Source organism: Xenopus laevis, chromosome 5L (assembly GCF_017654675.1).
Source record: "Xenopus laevis strain J_2021 chromosome 5L, Xenopus_laevis_v10.1, whole genome shotgun sequence".
Classification (NCBI taxonomy): domain Eukaryota; kingdom Metazoa; phylum Chordata; class Amphibia; order Anura; family Pipidae; genus Xenopus; species Xenopus laevis.
Genome location: NC_054379.1, coordinates 41,185,204 through 41,205,313, shown reverse-complemented (window position 1 = coordinate 41,205,313; position 20,110 = coordinate 41,185,204). Strand labels below are relative to the sequence as shown.

At 36.8% G+C, this 20,110-nt stretch overlaps 1 protein-coding gene across 1 annotated transcript in view; it reads right to left on the bottom strand.

The window, feature by feature from the left end:
• Positions 1-463: 463 nt before the first annotated feature.
• Positions 464-20,110, bottom strand: part of irx5al.2.L (iroquois homeobox 5a like gene 2 L homeolog) — a 39,301-nt gene continuing 19,654 nt past the window's right edge. The window contains exons 3-15 of the mRNA XM_018262926.2: positions 10,003-10,086; positions 8,698-8,760; positions 7,673-7,744; positions 6,903-6,971; positions 6,118-6,153; positions 4,682-4,738; positions 4,111-4,152; positions 3,671-3,727; positions 2,477-2,530; positions 2,238-2,309; positions 1,452-1,487; positions 1,000-1,132; positions 464-916 (exon numbers count right to left, since the gene is read on the bottom strand). Coding sequence (XP_018118415.2) covers positions 874-916; positions 1,000-1,132; positions 1,452-1,487; positions 2,238-2,309; positions 2,477-2,530; positions 3,671-3,727; positions 4,111-4,152; positions 4,682-4,738; positions 6,118-6,153; positions 6,903-6,971; positions 7,673-7,744; positions 8,698-8,760; positions 10,003-10,086 — 818 coding nt within the window. The 3' untranslated portion in view covers positions 464-873. The remainder of the gene's footprint in view (positions 917-999; positions 1,133-1,451; positions 1,488-2,237; positions 2,310-2,476; positions 2,531-3,670; positions 3,728-4,110; positions 4,153-4,681; positions 4,739-6,117; positions 6,154-6,902; positions 6,972-7,672; positions 7,745-8,697; positions 8,761-10,002; positions 10,087-20,110) is intronic.

Below are 20,110 nucleotides of genomic sequence, written 5' to 3'. Positions count from 1 at the left end.
TAACCATATATACAACATGTGTGGTGGTGAATACAATAAGACATCTGAAACAACTCCCCATTTACCAAACTTGAGCCAAGACGACTGCTGTCTTTGGTAACATTTCACCAGGTCCGTTAAGATCAACAACTCACGGAAATGTTGTCCCCTTGTGTATGCCATCACCGGGGATCCTTGTCAGCCCTGATGATGGGCCAATTGTCCCTTACCATGCGACTTACTCAGTCCAAGGCCGTGTTGTACCTGATGACAAAAGTCATTTGACTACTATTAAACTTCTCACGTGGGGTTCTTACCCTTTCACTGGCAGATTCTAATGTTTTTCTCAATCTCTCTCACATTTCACTGATCTGGGTTTCACACCTTTCTGTGTTTGAGTTATATCGTAGGACCCGACAAAATTGTGTGACAGAAAGGGATTTTTTTTAAGTGTTATATGGTGACAACTAGATCTATGAAGCAGAGTATTCCTGTCTGTGGTCTTCTGGTACAGGGAATAGTGTAACCTATCATTTTCACACTACACTTCCACATCCAAAATCTGCACAGTATGTTCATCACGAGGAGCACTTTTATCCTTTATAATAACCTTTCCTTCAAAATTTACATGGTCCTACCAAACCCAGTTTTTTTTTCTATTGCCAGATTAATAATGAAGCTTCACACAAGAGTAGTTTTATGGATTTTTATTGTATGACAAATTTACATGCACCTGCATATATTTTTATGTTGCTTATATTTATTGCTCTATAGCTTGCGTGTTTCTAAATATGCCTTGGAAGATTTGTCTTGAAGATATCAGGCAGCTCCATTCCCTGAAATAACTCTCTCCTGATCTGTATTCTAGATTCACCGAAGTAGGACCAGTTGAACTTATGAAGTGCCTTGCTCCATTTGGCTTACTTTATCCTTTTCACTGTATCACAAAATTAGGAAAATAAAGTTACATTTCTGGACAGAAGTTAACAATAAAAAGAAATGTATTGAAATAACACCTACGTTCTTCGGTGACAAGTTCTGTATACAGCAACACACACGAGAATTCCAACACAAATCAGGCTAAGTACGCAGATGATTGTTGTGCTTATTTTTCTTAGTTTTTCCAGATTTTCAAATGCTTCTTTCAGCATATCTGTAAAAGATAATTATGTAATAAGCAGCTTGATCTACCAGTAGGAACGCTAATATATATGCTTTAATGGGTATATTTTCTGTCTATGGGGTCATATACATATAAATAGTTTTTCTATAATGAGACATACGCTCATACTTTGCAATATTTGCCAGGAAAAAATAAAATATAAACACTTCTTGTAAAGTCATTATCCAGTAGCAGCTTAATGCTAAAATTATAGACTATCGTTCGGTTTTGGACCAGGGACTAGTGAGGAGTTTTAAAAGTTAATCTTTAATAAACATAGTAAAGGGACATGATACAAAAACTTTCTTACCTTCTACTGGTTCGTCTGTATTTAGTTGAAAACTTCCTATAAAAACAAACAAATAATGGTTGTTAGGAGCTCATTTACTCAAAGATTGGTAAGGATTGGTTTATGTTTTACTGAGACAGAATGAAATTGGAGCAGTTCAAGAATTCATATTTGACAAAGAAATGTGTAAAGAGCAGCATACTTTTAATTATAAAAATATTCTACAAATATGAAATTAAGGGGCACATTTATTTAGTTCGAGTGAAGGATTAGAATAAAAATACTTCGAATTTCAAAGTATTTTTTTGGCTACTTCGAACATCGAATTGGCTACTTCAACCATCGAATTGGCTACTTCGATTTCGAATCAAACGGTTCGAACTAAAAATCGTTCGACCATTCGGTAGTCGAAGTACTGTCTCTTAAAAAATAACTTCGACCACCTACTTTGCCACCTGAAACCTACCGAGGTACAATGTTAGCCTATGGGGAAGGTCCCCATAGGCGTTCTAAGTATTTTTTTATAGAAGGAAAATTGTTCGATCAATGAATTAAAATCCTTTGAATCGTTCGATTTGAAGGATTTAATCGTTCGATCGAACAATTTTTCCTACAATCGTTCGAACGAACGAATTGCGGTAAATCCTTCAATTTCGATATTCTAAATCGAAGGATTTTACTTCGATGGTCGAATATCGAGGGTTAATTAAGTAAATGTATACACAGCAGAATATCCATATAGAATGCTACATAATAATATACAATATGCAGATTTAAATAGTTTATTAAATCTACTGAAGAATTTACCTTTCCTGTATTTCTCTTTCATGGCATCAAGCAACTCCTCCATCGTATCTTTTATTTCCTGGACCTTGGAATCTGTAATAAAATGGAACAAATATTACTGAGCATAAAAACACAAGAGCCCAAATAATTGCAGCTACAGTAAAAGTAGTTCAGTGTTTTTAATATGTTTATTTGCATCAATAATGCAATTGTGTCACAAACAGATCGGTGTTTACTAATAAAAAGTTAAAGCGTTTTACCCTTGCTGTTCTTGAGATCACTCAGAATATCTGTTAATTTCTTCTTTGCAGAATCTACAAAAGCAAACAGTAATGTAATTATTAATGCTATTGTAATTTAATATTCTATGTGGTTTTTGCTTATGAAATGAAACATTAATAAGGGACCAAATCTGGAATTTTTGGGTTTGGCTGAATACTGAGTCATCTCCAAAAATGCATATATAGGGGCAGATTTATCAAGGGTCGAAGTGAATTCGAGGGAGTTTTCGAAGTAAAAAAATTCGAAATTCAAAGTAATTTTTTGGATACTTCGACCATCGAATAGGATACTACGGGGCCCATTTACTTAGCTCGAGTGAAGGAATAGAGGAAAAAAACGTTGAATTTCGAATGGTTTTCTTGGCTACTTCGACCATTGAATGGGCTACTTCGACTTGAACAATTCAAACAAAAAATCGTTCGACCATTCTCTTTAAGAAAAAACTGCGACCCCCTAGTTCGCCACCTAAAAGCTACCGAAGTCAATGTTAGCCTATGGGGAAGGTCCCCTTAGGCTTCCTAAGCATTTTTTTTTTGAACAAAAATCGTTCGATCGATGGATTAAAATCCATATTCGATGTTGAAGGATTTAACAGTCGAATATCGAGGGTTAATTAACCCTCGATATTCGACCTTAAGTAAATTTGCCCCTACGACTTCGAATTTACTTCGAATTTGATTCGAAGTAAAATAGTTTGAATATTCGATAATCGAAGTTCTGTCTCTTTAAAAAAACTTCGACTTCAATAGTTCGTCAAATTAAACCTGCCGAAGTGCTATGTTAGCCTATGGGGACCTTCTAGACCATTTTTCTAAGTCTTTACACATCAAAGTAAAATCGTTCGATCGTACGCTAAAATCGTTCGAATCGTTCAAACGATTTTACTTCCATCATTCGATGGCCAAATTTGGTAAAAAAAAGTATTTCAATTCGAGGGTCGAATTTCGAAAGTATTTATCACTTCGAAATTCGACCCTTGATAAATCTGCCCCAAAATGTGAGTAAAATAAAAATATTCCATTAATGTTGAAAAAAACTAATTACACAGCGGTTCTCTAGAGTGTTATTCTATATAATTATAAGGAATCTGATTCAGTTAAGACAAATAAGAACCCTGCAAATTATTGATTAGTATATAAACAAATAATAACCCATATTTTAGAGAGTTTTACCTTTGGTGTTCTTGAGATCATCTATCATATCTGATACTTTCTTCTTTGCAGCATCTCCTAACAAAAGCACACAGTAATGTAATTATTAATGCTGAATCTAAAAGAGCCTTGGCAACAAATTTTATTAAATTATCTATCTACTGAATACCGTACTGGACCTGAACCCTTCTTTGCATATTAAATCAAATAGTAAAACTCAATCAATATTGAACATAAAAAAATTTAACTTTGTGGTTGTAATTACTAGACGGACCATTATTTGCATATTCAAATTCAGATTTGGTTTGGTATTCGTCCAGATTTTTCATGAAGGATTTGGGGATTCAGCCAAATCCCAAAAAGTGGATTTGGTGCATCCCTAATTAATAATCACAAATATGTCAGTGGTTAATTATAGAGATATATTTAACATATTAAACTTTTGTTTATGAGAGTTTTACCTTTGCTGTTCACCAGATCTGTTATTTTCTTCTTTGCAGAATCTAGAAAAGCACACAGTAATGTAATTATTAATGCTGAATCTAAAAGAGTCCTGACAACAAATCTAATGCATTGATCTATGTGGTTTTGCATATGAAATTAAACATTAATGATGGACCAAATTCAGAATTTTTGCTTTTGGCCAAATAGTGAATCATCCTCTGAATAGTTCAATGTATCTAAACCCTAATTTGCATATTAAGTATGGATAAAATAAAAATATTCCATTAATACTGAACAAAAAATTTCAACTGCAGTTGTCTAGAGAGTAATTACACATAATTATAAGGGATCCGTTCTTAATCAGAATCCTGCAAAATACTATTTGACTAAATCATAATTAATATTCTGGATTTGGCGCATCCCTAATAAACATATTCCAATTGATTTAAGTGTACCCTTTATAACACGTGTTTTGCATACTTTATTTGCATCAATAATGCAAGTGTGTCACAAGCATGTCAGTGTTTAATTATAGAAATTAATGTTTACATGTTAAACTTTTGTTTATGAGAATTGAAAGAGTTTTACCCTTGCTGTTATTGATATCACTCATCATATCGGTTATTTTCTTCTTTGCAGAAGCTCCTTAAAAAAGCACACAGTAATGTAATTATTACTATTCTAATTAAATATTACATATTAATGATGGACCAAATCTGACATTTATGGTTTTGGCCAATCTACTGAATACCGTACTGGATCTGAACCCTTATTTGCCTATTAAATTAAATAGTAAAATTCAATATTGAACATAAAAATTAAACGTTGTGGTTGTTTAGAGCGTAATTCCACATAATTATAAGGGATCAGATTAAGTTCAAACAAATCAAAAGTACCGATATTTGACCAAATCATGACCCATATTCTAAATTTGGTGCACCTCCAATACAGATATTCTAATTGTTTTTAAGTGCAGTCTTTATAAATACAACTCTTTATACACCTAAACTGGAGATCAGTTTTGCTTTTTGTTGGGGTTAAAAACACAAGTAAATAGCAATCACATATTAATTTGATGGAATAATTAAGCCATAAAATGACAGTTTTGAGTCTATTATTAACATGTATTTATATATCGCCAACATATTGCGTAGCACTGTAAAGTAAATGTGATTATACAACTAAATCACAGTTACATACATCACAATCAATACCGGTATAAAAGGTGAGGGAGGCCCTATGCAAAAGAGCTTACACTCTAAAGGGAAGGGAGTAATACACAAGGTGTGGGAGTGGGCAAGATCGAATAAAGTGGGTGAGAAATGTGGTACTGTATGTGGTGTTGCATTTGGTAGTTAATCAGAGTGAGGGTAGGCTTCTCAAAGAAGTGCGTTTTAAGATATTTCTTGAAAGCAGAAAGGTTGGGAGAAAGTCGGACAAACCGTGGGAGAGAGTTCCAGAGGAGGGGTGCAGCCCTTGCAAAGTCTTGAATGCGAGCATGTGAGGAGGTAATGAGAGAAGAGTTAAATAGCAGGTCAGTAGAGGAGCGTAGTAAGCGGTTGGGTGAGAATATAAAAGATGAGTTCAGAGATGTAGGGTGGGGCAGAGTTATGAAGTGGTTTGAATGTCAGGGTCATTAATTTGAATTTGATTCTGAAAGGTAGCCGAAGTCAGTGCAGGGATTGACAGAATGGCGTGGCAGAGGAGGAGCGGTTGCTGAGGTTTATGAGCCTCGCAGCAGTGTTCATTATGGACTGAAGAGGTGACAGTCTCTGGAGGGGAATGCCAATTAAAAGAAAGTTACAGTTGTCTAGACGTGATATGACGAGAGAGTGAATAAGAATTTTGGCAGCATCTTGGGTGATAAATGATCGTATTTTGGATATGATCCTTAGGTGGAAGTGACATGATTTAATAAGTGACTGGATATGAGGAGTGAATGACAGGGTCTAGAGTTATTACTTTTATTTTTAACTAAAAATTCACAGGGCACTACTGTGTATAAGAATTTATTAAGATATTACCTTTCTCAGCAATTTGTCGCAAATGGTCTTTGCCCTCTAAAATAAAAATAAAATGTTATTAGTACTACTGAAAACATTGAAATCTATAAGAATTATATGCAAATGTTCATTTCTGAATATCTGCAACTTTTCTGTAGTCTGTGTACACCCATGATTTTATCTGACTAAACAGTTATAATACATCTTGAACATTTGCTGCAATCAGCAAGTTCACCAATATCAGGGAGGTTATCCCTAGGCGCCCAATCATCTTGACTACATACACCTTTGAAACACATTTAGGGGGTTATTTATCAAAGGTCGAGTTTCTGAGGTTTTTTTCTACCTTGAAAAAACTCACAACCCTACATATAAAAAAATTTGATTGAAAGCAATCCGGTGAAAAAACACGAATATCTCGAATTATAGGCTGAAAAGCCTTGAATTTATTGAGTTTTCGAGCGCAAACCACAGAAAAAAACCTGAAAATCATGATGGCAGAATTTTTTTTTCAAATGGTTAAATGGACCTCTGCCATTGACTTCTACATAACCTCGACAGGTTTTAGCTGTAGTGTTTTCAGATTCAGAATTTTAGCAACTTTGTGGCATAATAAATCTTGGGGGAAAAAAGTGATTTTTTTTGGGGGAAAACACAACTGAACCTTTAATAATTATCCCCCTTAATGTGGGTTTCATATGAATAGGCATAATGTAAAGATGCATAGCTTTCAACAAGCAGTATAAGCATTATACAATTATACATTATATAAGCATTATACAATTTCATAAAGCAAATGTACTTACTTTGTAGTAATCCAGGTGAGTCTGTTACAGGTGCAGCTGAGGCATCCCTGGTGTCCGGTACTGGTATTTCTATGGAAAGAAAGACAACACAAGTAGTAGAAATGTAACAAACATGTCACCGACAGGTAATATTTAATAATAGTATAACTCAGTATAAATTATTATGTACCAAAATATTCCATTTCGGAATATTCTCTTTATATTTATGGCTGGCAGTCGTTTACACTATAAAGCCACACATTATGTAACACAGTCCGCATTTATTTTAGGCCATATAAGATACAATGCATAAAAGGACTATGGATTTTAATTTAATGAGTGTGGCAGCTCTAATTATTTTTGCGTGTAGTAAACCACATTTTGAACATAATAAGCTGCCTGTGTATTAGGGTTTACGGTTAAAATTAAGAAACGCGAGAACTAAATCTTACGTGAGAATATGATGTAAATTAATTTTAAGTTATTGAAACTAGGGATGCACCGAATCCCGGATTTAGTTCTGGATTTGGTCAGGATTCAGCGTTTTTCAGCAGGATTCGGCCGAATCCGAATTTCCGTATGCAAATTAGAGGTGGGGAGGGAAATCGGGTTACTTTTTGTCACAAAACAAGGAAGTAAAAAAATGTTTCCCTTCTCATCCATAATTTGCATATGCAAATTAGGATTCGGTTCAGTATTCGGCCGAATCTTTCCCGAAGGATTCGGGGGATCGGCCAAATCCAAAATCATGGATTCGGTGCATCCATAATTGTAACTGCTGAAGGATTTACCTTTCCTGTGTTTGCCCTTTACTGTATGAATCAGCTTCTTCATCTTTTCTTGTATTTCCTGGACCTTGGAAGCTGCAATAAAATGGAACAAATATTACAGAAGCTGAAGGACATACGAGCACAAATAGTTGCAAATATATAGTAAAACACGCTCATTGAATATGGTTATTTGCATTATACTGTTACAGTGTTAACTCAACATGCTGTTTTAAATTTAACTGTATAATGGGGTGTTGATTTTAGGGATGCACCGAATCCAGGATTCGGTTCGGGATTCGGCCCTTTTCAGCAGGATTCGGCCGAATCCTTCTGCCCGGCCAAACCAAATCCAAATCCTAATTTGCATATGCAAATTAGGGACGGGGAGGGAAATCGCATGACTTTTTGTCACAAAACAAGGAAGTAAAAAATGTTTTCCCCTTCCAACCCCTAATTTGCATATGCAAATTAGGGTTCGGATTCGGTACGGCCGAATCCAAAATAGTGGATTCAGTGAATCCCTAGTTGATTTAGTCAAAATCTGATCTGGCTATAAAGTATATTAATGCTACTATTATGCACTATATTTAGGGGCATGAAAACAATATGAATCTATATAGGACATCAACCAAGCCCTTAATAAAACCCTTAAAGATTCTGTTTGTGTGCCTTTAGTTGCATAGTTTTTGAATAAATTGAGAATTCAATAATTAGCTGCTGTAGACGATTTCTGTGATTCACGGTTGATAATATAAAGCAAATTTAAACGTGTTTCAATCACATTAGAAAATTACGGAATGCGTGCAATTATGCAATTAACTACCGGTAAAGGATAATTGAGTAATATAAAATGTCACTGGGTCTCTTAACTAGAATATTTTATTCTGTGTTTACTTAGTTCTGGGCAAGCAAATACCTATGGCGTTATGATTTGCAGTAGTACTATTAAAGGGTAAAAGAATAAAAGATGAACCTATGTTATGTATCTTTTCTTAGAGCAGTATGGACAATATTACAGGTCAGCTGATCAAAATAATAAATCATACCTTTCTCTTGTGCTTCAGGGGGCAAATCATTTTCTTTACTTTTGAAATTTGTGGGTCTGCCACCTGTAAAACCACAAAAACATCTCATTAGTTCTACTGAACTAAAAGGACAGACAAGCCTGCACCAAAAACACATAGGGGCAGATTTATCAAGGGTCGAATTTCGAAGTAGAAAAAACTTCGAAATTCAACCATCAAATTGGAATACTTCGACTTCGAATATCGAAATCGAAGTTTTTTTACATTGAATTTGGACATTTGCGGTCGAAGTAAAATCGTTCGAACGAACGATGAAATCCTTTGAATCGAACGTTTCGAAGGATTTCATCCATCAATCGAACAATTTTTCTTTGACTTCAAAAAACGTATACAAATGCTCTAAAAGGTCCCTATAGGCTAACATAGCACTTCAGCAGGTTTAATTTGGCGAAGTATTGAAATCAAAGATTTTTTTAAGAGACAGTACTTTGATTATCGAATATTCAAACTATTTTACTTTGAATCAAAGTTGAAGTCGTAGTATCCTATTCGATGGTCGAAGTATCCAAAAATGACTTGAATTTTTTTACTTCGAAAATTCCCTCGAATTCACTTCGACCCTTGATAAATCTGACCCATAAAGTAAACATGTATGTTTTGGCTTGGGAACCCTTAAGGTGGCCATACACGTAACAATTACGATCAATTTCATTAAAAAGTTAAGAGCTGAATCCTCAGATAAACAGGTAGAAGCAATAGAATTCTACCTCTATCGGACAATTAAGCATTATCCCCTGCCCGATATTTGGGTGCCTTCAAAGGCGCGATATCCAAGTCTTGCAGATATCAGTTTGGCTTGTTTCCTACCATACATGCACCGAATATTGTAGAAAACGAAGTTTCTATCTAGGGATGTCGCGGACTGTTCTGCGGCGAACTTGTTCGCGCGAACATCGGCTGTTCGCGTCCGCCGCAAGTTCGCGAACGTCGCGCGACGTTCGCCAATAGGCGTTCGCGTCAAAATCGTTCGACCATTCGGTCGCTAAAATCGAACGATTTTCGTTCGATTCGAACGATTAAAATCCTTCGATCGTTCGAATCGAACGATTTTCGGATGTTCGAAGTTCGCAAACTGTTCGCGAACTGTTCGCATTTTTTGCCGGTGTTCGCGAACGGCGTTCGCGAACACATTATCGGCGGTTCGCTACATCCCTATTTCTATCTGTGCATGTATTGTCACCTTTGATACTGGTGTTTCCCCAAATATTTTTATTACAGTAATAAGAAAAGTTCATAAAATGTTTAATAAAATATTGTGTATCTTACTAAAGGTAAGTTTCAATTCCTCAATATTTTGACTTAGTAAATCCTTCTTCTGCAGTAATTCGTTCTGCTGTAGCTCATTAGGTTCTGTAATAAAAAAAAACATGATTTGCAAAATGTATTTTATGAGAGAAATACATCTTCATACTAATATCGAGTGTTTGCCTAGTCTATAGACTAAAAATGATTCCTTTGATTTATATTGGTTAAATGATGTGGGGTGCAGTGAAGGTAACAGCGTTAAATTCAATTATATAAGGTTTTATTTACAAATTTAAAGGAAAGGAGCAATCTTGTTAATAATTCCCTATTGTCAAATTTAATGGGAATGACCCGTAAGTACAGCAGTCAAGATATCACCTTCAAACACTTATCTCCTATCTATTATATTAGCACAGAAATTTTGGCAATAGGTTCTATATTCGGCATTAATAAGTAAATATTAATTAAATACCTGTTGTTCCATTAATAGATGTTGTTAAAAATAAGATTGTAAGAAAAAAAAGACAGATTGAATTCATTCTCTCTGTCTCCGTTGAAAGTCAAGTGTAAAATGACTACAATATCCTGCTGAACCTTAAGCTTTACTTTGATCATTATGATGTCATAATGGTCAAGATCATTATGATGTCATAATAGTCAAAAGATCATTATGATGTCATAATGGTCAAACGATCAGTATGATGTCATAATGGTCAAAGAAATAAAGGCATGAAAAGTTAATATCTATGAAAGTTTTTATCCAGTAAATCATTGTTGATAAGACTCTGTTTTACTGTAGTAATGAATGGGAAAGATGCCTAATTATAGCCTTCAAGATGCATCATGACTTGTAATATATGTCCTACTGTAGTTGAAAAGTCTTGACAATCAGTTTTATTTCTACCAGTGTACAATAACATGCAGTTGTTACCTATTATTCCATATGTAGTTGTTGCTAAAATGGAAATTGTTGGCCAAACAAAAAAAAGATCTTTTTTCTCTCTCCATTGTCGGTCTTGTGTCATGTGACAACAAAGCTTAAGTCCTATTGCTGCACCTCAATATTAACTGCAATGTCATAATCATGATAAAACTTGAAATGCAATGCACACTATCAACATTCTCATAAAACATGGTAAAATCATTAACCCTTTTTTATCCAGTAAATCGGTCTTTATCAGACCCTGGTTTTCATTACTAATTTAGGGAATTGTGCTTGGACGGTTTAATTAAGAGAATTACCCATAAGTACAATACTAAGGAGGGCTGATTTACCAACATACTATATGTGCTAACTTGCACAGGCGCCTTTGACAACATTCAGGGGCTTATTAACTAATATAGACTCTGATTTACACAAGTGCAGTTGGCATTAGATTTGATGAGGTCTATGTTTTAATTTTATAATTTACAATACACTGTTTAAATGTAATTGCTGATTGGTTGCTATTGGCAACTGCGCTTGTGAACCGCCTGGTTTTGTAATTCCTAAGCTTTATCATCACCTTAAAAACTCTTGTCCTGTTGTAGCTGCAAGCAAATTTCGACCATTTTTTGACTTGCAGTTTAGTTTTACTGTCTGTTAGTATAAGTTGACATAACATTTGTACTTTTTATTCTGTATGTAGTTATTAAACTAAAGATTGGCACAAAACAGATTGATGATTCTTTGTCTCTCTCTCCATGGTTGGCATTGCTACACTATCACATCCTGATTTTCTGAAAGCAGATAACCAGGGCCCGATTTACATAGTGGGCGCCCCTAGGCCCACTGCCGTTCGTCCCTCCCCTTATCCGGGCAAATTTTGGTCAGTGGGACCAGAGCCCATTGCGCACGGGGAATTTAAAACTATCATATCTCCTGTGCATAATATATAAGTAAACAGAAATTTTATTATAACATTAAATATGTACATGAAATATGAAAAAACTATATGAAGATAATGGAGATTTCAGTAAAATATGGATAACTAAAAATAGCGCTATAAATGATATTAAATGAACTTTATGTTTATATTTACATTTATAATGATCATTTATAATTTATTAATACGACGTTTTTGTTTGAACATCACAGATAATATGAAGGAGTACAACATACATCAGTTAAATGTTTCAATGATTTTATGGTTGTATGAAATTTAGATATTAATATGTCGAGACACCAAGATGAATGATAGCAATATACAATATATGATGTGTAATATACACAATTAATTGAAAAACTTTTTAGCACTTTTTAGCACATTCAAATCGATACATTTTAATTATGGGTATATATTTATGTATTTTATGATATTTATCACATATGATGGATTGATCACACAGTGTTTACTTTGCCTTGAAATTAAGTGAGTCACTAATGAAATGCACCTGAGCTAGCACTTTAAAACATGTTCACGTGTGAAGTTTGCACAACTCTAAGGAAGTGCCGAGATAAGGGCACGAAACGCGTTCGTTTGCACCCCACTGCAGTAATTGTACATGTGTGCTTAAAATAAAGCAGTTTTGATATTACTACCAGTTTCCTCTCTTGGATCAGCACTTGATTGCAAGACAGAAGCAGTATATCTCCTGTGCCTCCCCAGTGTTTCTGAAAAAATGTGGGTGTGATTGAGCATCATTCCGCCCCCTTGGCCCAGGCCTTGGTGGCCTTTCCACAAATCCGGGCCTGCAGATAACATGATTATCCCTTATACCCTTTTCTCTAGCACACACAGACTGGGACAAGTGGGTGGGGGTGATTCATAAGTGTTGAAAGCACTATTGCCCTCTCTAAATTAAAAAGCCAAAGAACTGGAAATTCATCTCTTACTATTACCAGTGATGGCTTTTTAACACCCCTGTCATATGAAATGCAGCTGGGACACTGTAGCATCTATTTGTAACTTGTTTTGGGTTAACAGAGGTTGCTGGCAGATTTTGTTTGCAGGGGGGACTAGTGCACACTAGTTACTGTAGATATTGCAAACCCCAACCACACATGACTTGCCACTGTCTGTCTCCTGCTTCAGAGGCAAAACTCAAATATAAGATAAACGTGTGGAAGAGCTATTGAAAAAAGCTGAGAATTTTTTTTTTAATTGTTTTTTATTGGAAGTCAAGCACACACAAACGATTGGTTTCACTTCTATGAAGGTAGTCATGTTGTTAGAAATTGTAAATAAGTGCATAACTAATAAAATATCGATTTATATAAAGGTCTTTAGTATTCGATATTCTACATACATATTACATGAACATATGCAAAAAGAAAGTACGTTAGGTGAAATCTAAGATCTGTTAGGATGAGATGGCGGTGTTCACACTTCCATTTATTTTCTTTTTTTAACCCTTTCCCTGCCAGCCATTTTGTCCTAGATGCGAACATCTACTGCCAAGCAGTTTTTAGATATTTTGCACTCTTTCACTTTAAGGGCCTTTCCTGGGGTGGTCTTTTAGTTTACCCAGGAAAACAATATATTGTTTTTTTCAGGACAACCTGAACTTTCACAATATGCAAGAATTTTGGTGTAATTCTAATTCTGTAAAAAAATATAGGCTTCTAAGTGTCTAATAAAATGAAAAAAATCATGTTTCACGAAGAACAATCACATATATCAGAAACATCATTTATTTTATGTACGAGAACATAGCCAATTTAGAAAGGTCTATGTCTCCTGAACACGGCAATACCAAATATATATAGTTTTATGAAAATTTCTCACTTGTATAGCTCAAAATCTACAAGCAGTACACAACCAAGTTTTCAAAGTAACGCTCCCCAAACGGCATACTTTTGATTTCAAGGCCAAAACAGTAAAAGTAAAACAGTAGGTTTACCCTAGAAAACTACCCATTACTAGAAAGAACAGATTCTGGTGAACCAAAAATGGGTAAAAATATCTTTGTACTCCAAATGACCAAGTTGCAATTGTTTCCTAAAGTTAAAATGTTTTATAGAAATTGGTGAATTTTTTGAAAAATGACCTCAAAGCTTCCACTCTACAGCAACATATCTCCACCACATCATTAGTTATCAATGTAAAACACTGTTTGATGCCCAATATGTATAGATGTACCCAAGCACGTGGCATAGGGGGCCCCAAAAGGAAGACCCCCCGTTTGTTTTGTCATTTCAGATACTGCAAAATCAACACATTTACATTGTTTTGGGGGGGGCAAAAGTATAAAAAGTAGGTTCACCCCAGAAAACCATATATTTTCGGAAAGTACACATTCCTCTGAATCCAAATTGGGTATGCATGTCTTTCTACACCAAAGTGATTTTGGCGACATTTCAAAAAATCACCTAAAAATTTCAACCCTGCAGCATCATATTACCCACATACTTTTAGGTATCATGAGATATCACCCCAAATATGAAAGCCTAGGGTCCTCTGAACAGTTTGACGCCCTATATGTATAGGTGTACCCAAGCACGTGGCATATAGGGCTTGAAAAGGAAGACCCCCATATGGTCTGTCATTTCAGATACTTCAAAATCAACACATTTACATCGTTTTGAGGGGGGCAAATGTAGAAAAAAGTAAGTTCACCCCAGAAAACCATATATTTTCGGAAAGTACACATTGCCACAAATCTAAATTGGGTATGCATGTCTTTCTACACCAAAGTACCAAGCGGCAAACCATTCCTAAATTTGGTGATTTTGGCGACATTTCAAAAAACCACCTAAAAATTTCTACCCTGCAGCATCGTATTCAGGACCGCCATCAGAAATCGCAGGGCCCCATACGATAACATTTCCTGGGCCCCCTGGGGTGCACCCACCGCAAGCCCCACCTACAGGTCCGCCCTCCCCACCCCACAGGTCCGCCCCCCACCACACAGTAAAAAAAACAAAAATATTGGTGGCTAGGGTTCCCACATGTTAATAAAAAATAAAAAAATATTGGTGGTCAGGGCCCCCCATAAAAACATTTGTGGTCAGGGCCCCCCCATTAAAAAATATTGGTGGCTAGGACCCCACAAGAGAAAAAAAATTGGTGGCCAGGGCCCCTTAAACGTCCATGAATTCCCGAAGTCAGCAGCTCTCAGAAAGATGGGTGCCCGGCTAATCAAGTAAGTGTGGTGTGGCCGGGCCCCCCTTACCCTCGGGGCCCCCTACAACTCTCCCCCCTGTCCCCCCCTGATGGCTGCCCTGATCGTATTACCCACATACTTTTAGGTTTCAAGAGAAATCACCCCAAATATGAAAGCCTAGGGTCCTCTGAACAGTTTGATGCCCAATATATATAGGTGTACCCAAGCACGTGGCATATAGGGGCCCCAAAAGGAAGACCCCCATATGTTCTGTCATTTCAGATACTTCAAAATCAACACATTTACATCATTTTGAGGGGGGCAAATGTAGAAAAAAGTAAGTTCACCCCAGAAAACCATATATTTTCGAAAAGTACACATTGCCACGAATCTAAATTGGGTATGCATGTCTTTGTACTCCAAAGTACCAAGCCGCAAACCAATCCTAAATTTGGTGACTTTGGTGACATTTCCAAAAATCACTAAAAAATGTCTACCCTGCAGCATCATATTTCCCACATACTTTTAGGTATCAAGAGAAATCACCCCAGATATGAAAGCCTAGGGTCCTCTGAACAGTATGATGCCCAATATATATAGGTGTACCCAAGCACGTGGCATATAGGGGGCCCCAAAAGGAAGCCCCCCATATGGTCTGTCATTTCAGATACTGCAAAATCAACACATTTACATAGATTTGGGGGCGGCAAAGGTAGGAAAAAGTATGTTCACCCCAGAAAACCATATCTTTTCGGAAAGTACACATTCCCCTGAATCCAAATTGGGCATGCATGTCTTTCTACGCTAAAGTACCAAGCCGCAAACCATTCCTAAATTTGGTGGTTTTGGTGACATTTCCAAAAGTCACTTCAAAATTTCTACCCTGCAGCATCGTATTTCCCTACATACTTTTAGGTATCAAGATAAATCCCACGTAATATGAAAGCCTAGGGTCCTCTGAACAGTTTGATGCCCAATATATATAGGTGTACCCAAGCACGTGGCATACAGGGGCCCCAAAAAGAAGACCCCCATATGGTCTGTCATTTTAGGTACTGCAAAATCAACACATTTACATCGTTTTGGGGGGGGCAAAAGTAGAAAAAAGTACGTTCACCCCAGAAAACCATATATTTTCGGAAATTACACATTGCCACAAATCTAAATTGGGTATGCATGTCTTTGTACTCCAAAGTACCAAGCCGCAAACCATTCCTAAATTTGGTGGTTTTGGTGACATTTCCAAAAGTCCCCTCAAAATTTCTACCCTGCAGCATCGTATTACCCACATACTTTTAGGTATCAAGAGAAATCACCCCAAATATGAAAGCCTAGGGTCCTCTGAACAGTTTGATACCCAATATGTATAGGTGTACCCAAGCACGTGGCATACAGGGGCCCCAAAAAGAAGACCCCCATATGGTCTGTCATTTTAGGTACTGCAAAATCAACACATTTACATTGTTTTTGGGGGGGCAAAGGTAGAAAAAAGTAAGTTCACCCCAGAAAACCATATATTTTCGGAAAGTACACATTCTTACGAATCCAAATTGGGTATGCATGTCTTTCTACGCCAAAGCACCAAGCCGCAAACCATTCCTAAATTTGGTGGTTTTGGTGACATTTCCAAAAGTCACCTCAAAATTTCTATCCTGCAGCATCGTATTACCCACATACTTTTAGGTATCAAGAGAAATCACCCCAAATATGAAAGCCTAGGGTCCTCTGAACAGTTTGATTCCCAATATGTATAGGTGTACAAAAGCACGTGACATACAGGGGCCCCAAAAAGAAGACCCCCATATGGTGTGTCATTTTAGGTACTGCAAAATCAACACATTTACATCGTTTTGAGGGGGGGGGGGGGCAAAAGTAGAAAAAAGTACGTTCACCCCAGAAAACCACATATTTTCGGAAAGTACACATTGCCACGAATCTAAATTGGGTATGCATGTCTTTGTACTACAAAGTACCAAGCCGCAAACCATTCCTAAATTTGGTGGTTTTGGTGACATTTCCAAAAGTCACCTGAAAATTTCTACCTGCAGCATCGTATTACCCACATACGTTTAGGTATAAAGATAAATCACCCCAAATATGAAAGCCTAGGATCCTCTGAATAGTTTGATGCCCAATATGTATAGGTGTACCCAAGCACGTGGCATATACAGGCCCCAAAAAGAAGACCCGAATTTGTTCTGTCATTTCAGATACTGCAAAATCAACACATTTACATTGTTTTTGGGGGGGGGGCAAAGGTAGAAAAAAGTAAATTCACCCCAGAAAACCATATATTTTCGAAAAATACACATAGCCACGAATCTAAATTGGGTATGCATGTCTTTGTACTCCAAAGTACCAAGCCGCAAACCATTCCTAAATTTGGTGATTTTGGTGACATTTCCAAAAATGACTTCAAAATTTCTAACTTGCAGCATCGTATTACCCACATACTTTTAGGTATCAAGAGAAATCACCCCAAATATGAAAGCCTAGTGTCCTCTGAACCGTTTGATACCCAATATGTATAGGTGTATCCAAGCACGTGGCATATAGGGGCCCCAAAAGGAAGACCCCCATATGGTCTGTCATTTCAGGTACTGCAAAATCAACACATTTACATTGTTTTTGGGGGGGCAAAGGTAGAAAAAAGTAAGTTCACCCCAGAAAACCATATATTTTCGGAAAGTACACATTGCCACGAATCTAAATTGGGTATGCATGTCTTTGTACTACAAAGTACCAAGCCGCAAACCATTCCTAAATTTGGTGGTTTTGGTGACATTTCCAAAAGTCACTTTAAAATTTCTACCCTGCAGCATCGTATTTCCCAACATACTTTTAGGTATCAAGATAAATCACCTGAAATATGAAAGCCTAGGGTCCTCTGAACAGTTTGATGCACAATATATATAGGTGTACCCAAGCACGTGGCATACAGGGGCCCCAAAAGGAAGACCCCCATATAGTCTGTCATTTCAGGTACTGCAAAATCAACACATTTACATTGTTTTTGGGGGGGCAAAAGTAGAAAAAAGTACGTTCACCCCAGAAAACCATGTATTTTCGGAAAGTACACATTCCCACGAATCTAAATTGGGTATGCATGTCTTTGTATTACAAAGTACCAAGCCACAAACCATTCCTAAATTTGGTGGTTTTGGGGATATTTCCAAAAATTACTTCAAAATTTCCACCATGCAGCATCGTATATCCCACATACTTTTAGGTATCAAGATAAATCACCCGAAAAATGAAAGCTGAGGGTCCTCTGAACAGTTTGATGCCCAATATGTATAGGTGTATCCAAGCACGTGGCATACAGGGGCCCCAAAAAGAAGACCCCCACCATATGGTCTGTCATTTTAGGTACTGCAAAATCAATACATTTACATCTTTTTTTGGGGGGGGCAAAAGTAGAAAAAAGTACGTTCACCCCAGAAAACCATATATTTTCAGAAAGTACACATTGCCTCGAATCTAAATTGGGTATGCATGTCTTTGTACTACAAAGTACCAAGCCGCAAACCATTCCTAAATTTGGTGGTTTTGGTGACATTTCCAAAAGTCACTTTAAAATTTCTACCCTGCAGCATTGTATTTCCCCACATACTTTTAGGTATCATGATAAATCACCCGAAATATGAAAGCCTAGGGTCCTCTGAACAGTTTGATGCCCAATATATATAGGTGTACCCAAGCACGTGGCATACAGGGGCCCCAAAAGAAAGACCCCCATATAGTCTGTCATTTCAGGTACTGCAAAATCAACACATTTATATTGTTTGGGGGGGGGGGCAAAAGTAGAAAAAGTACGTTCACCCCGGAAAACCATATATTTTCGGAAAGTACACATTCTCACGAATCCAAATTGGGTATGCATGTCTTTCTACGCCAAAGTACCAAGCCGCAAACCATTCCTAAATTTGGTGATTTTGGTGACATTTCCAAAAGTCACCTCAAAATTTCTACCTTGCAGCATCGTATTACCCACATAATTTTAGGTATCAAGAGAAATCACCCCAAATATGAAAGCCGAGGGTCCTCTGAACAGTTTGATGCCCAATATATATAGGTGTACCCAAGCACGTGGCATACAGGGGCCCCAAAACGAAGACCCCCATATAGTCTGTCATTTCAGGTACTGTAAAATCAACACATTTACATTGTTTTTGGGAGGGCAAAAGTAGAAAAAAGTACATTCACCCCGAAAAAACATGTATTTTCGGAAAGCACACATTCCCACGAATCTAAATTGGGTATGCATATCTTTGTACTACAAAGTAACAAGCCGCAAACCATTCCTAAATTTGGTGGTTTTGGGGATATTTCCAAAAATGACTTCAAAATGTCTACCCTGCAGCATCGAATTACCCACATACTTTTAGGTATCAAGAGAAATCACCCCAAATATGAAAGCTGAGGGACCTCTGAACAGTTTGATGCCCAATATGTATAGGTGTACCCAAGCACGTGGCATACAGGGGCCCCAAAAAGAAGACCCCCATATGGTCTGTCATTTTAGGTACTGCAAAATCAAAACATTTACATCGTTTGGGGGGGGCAAAAGTAGAAATAAGTACGTTCACCCCAGAAAACCATATATTTTCGGAAAGTACACATTGGCACGAATCTAAATTGGGTATGCATGTCTTTGTACTCCAAAGTACCAAGTCGCAAGCCTTTCCTAAATTTGGCGATAAAAGCAACAGTTTTTACATTTTTGACATTGCCTAAAAATATTGCAATTGGCCGCATTTATCTCACCCAATTTCTTGCACACAATTGTAAAACACCATAAATATTGATGCCAAGGGGCTACTGAACAGTTTGATGCCCAATATGCATTGATATACCAAGGCAACTGGCATGTGCGGACCCCAAATGAAAATAGTGCATATGATTTTTCTCCGCTGCCGATTCGCCTTCTGTGAACATAGACCCTTGACTTCATATTATGTGCCTCAAGACCCTCCTAACAGCAAAGACCCACCCAAAACTATATATTTTTGGAAAGAACACATTCTGACGAATCCAAAAAAGATCGTCCTTCTACACCAAACTACCAAACTGCAAAGCTTTTCTAAACATAGAGGTTTTTACA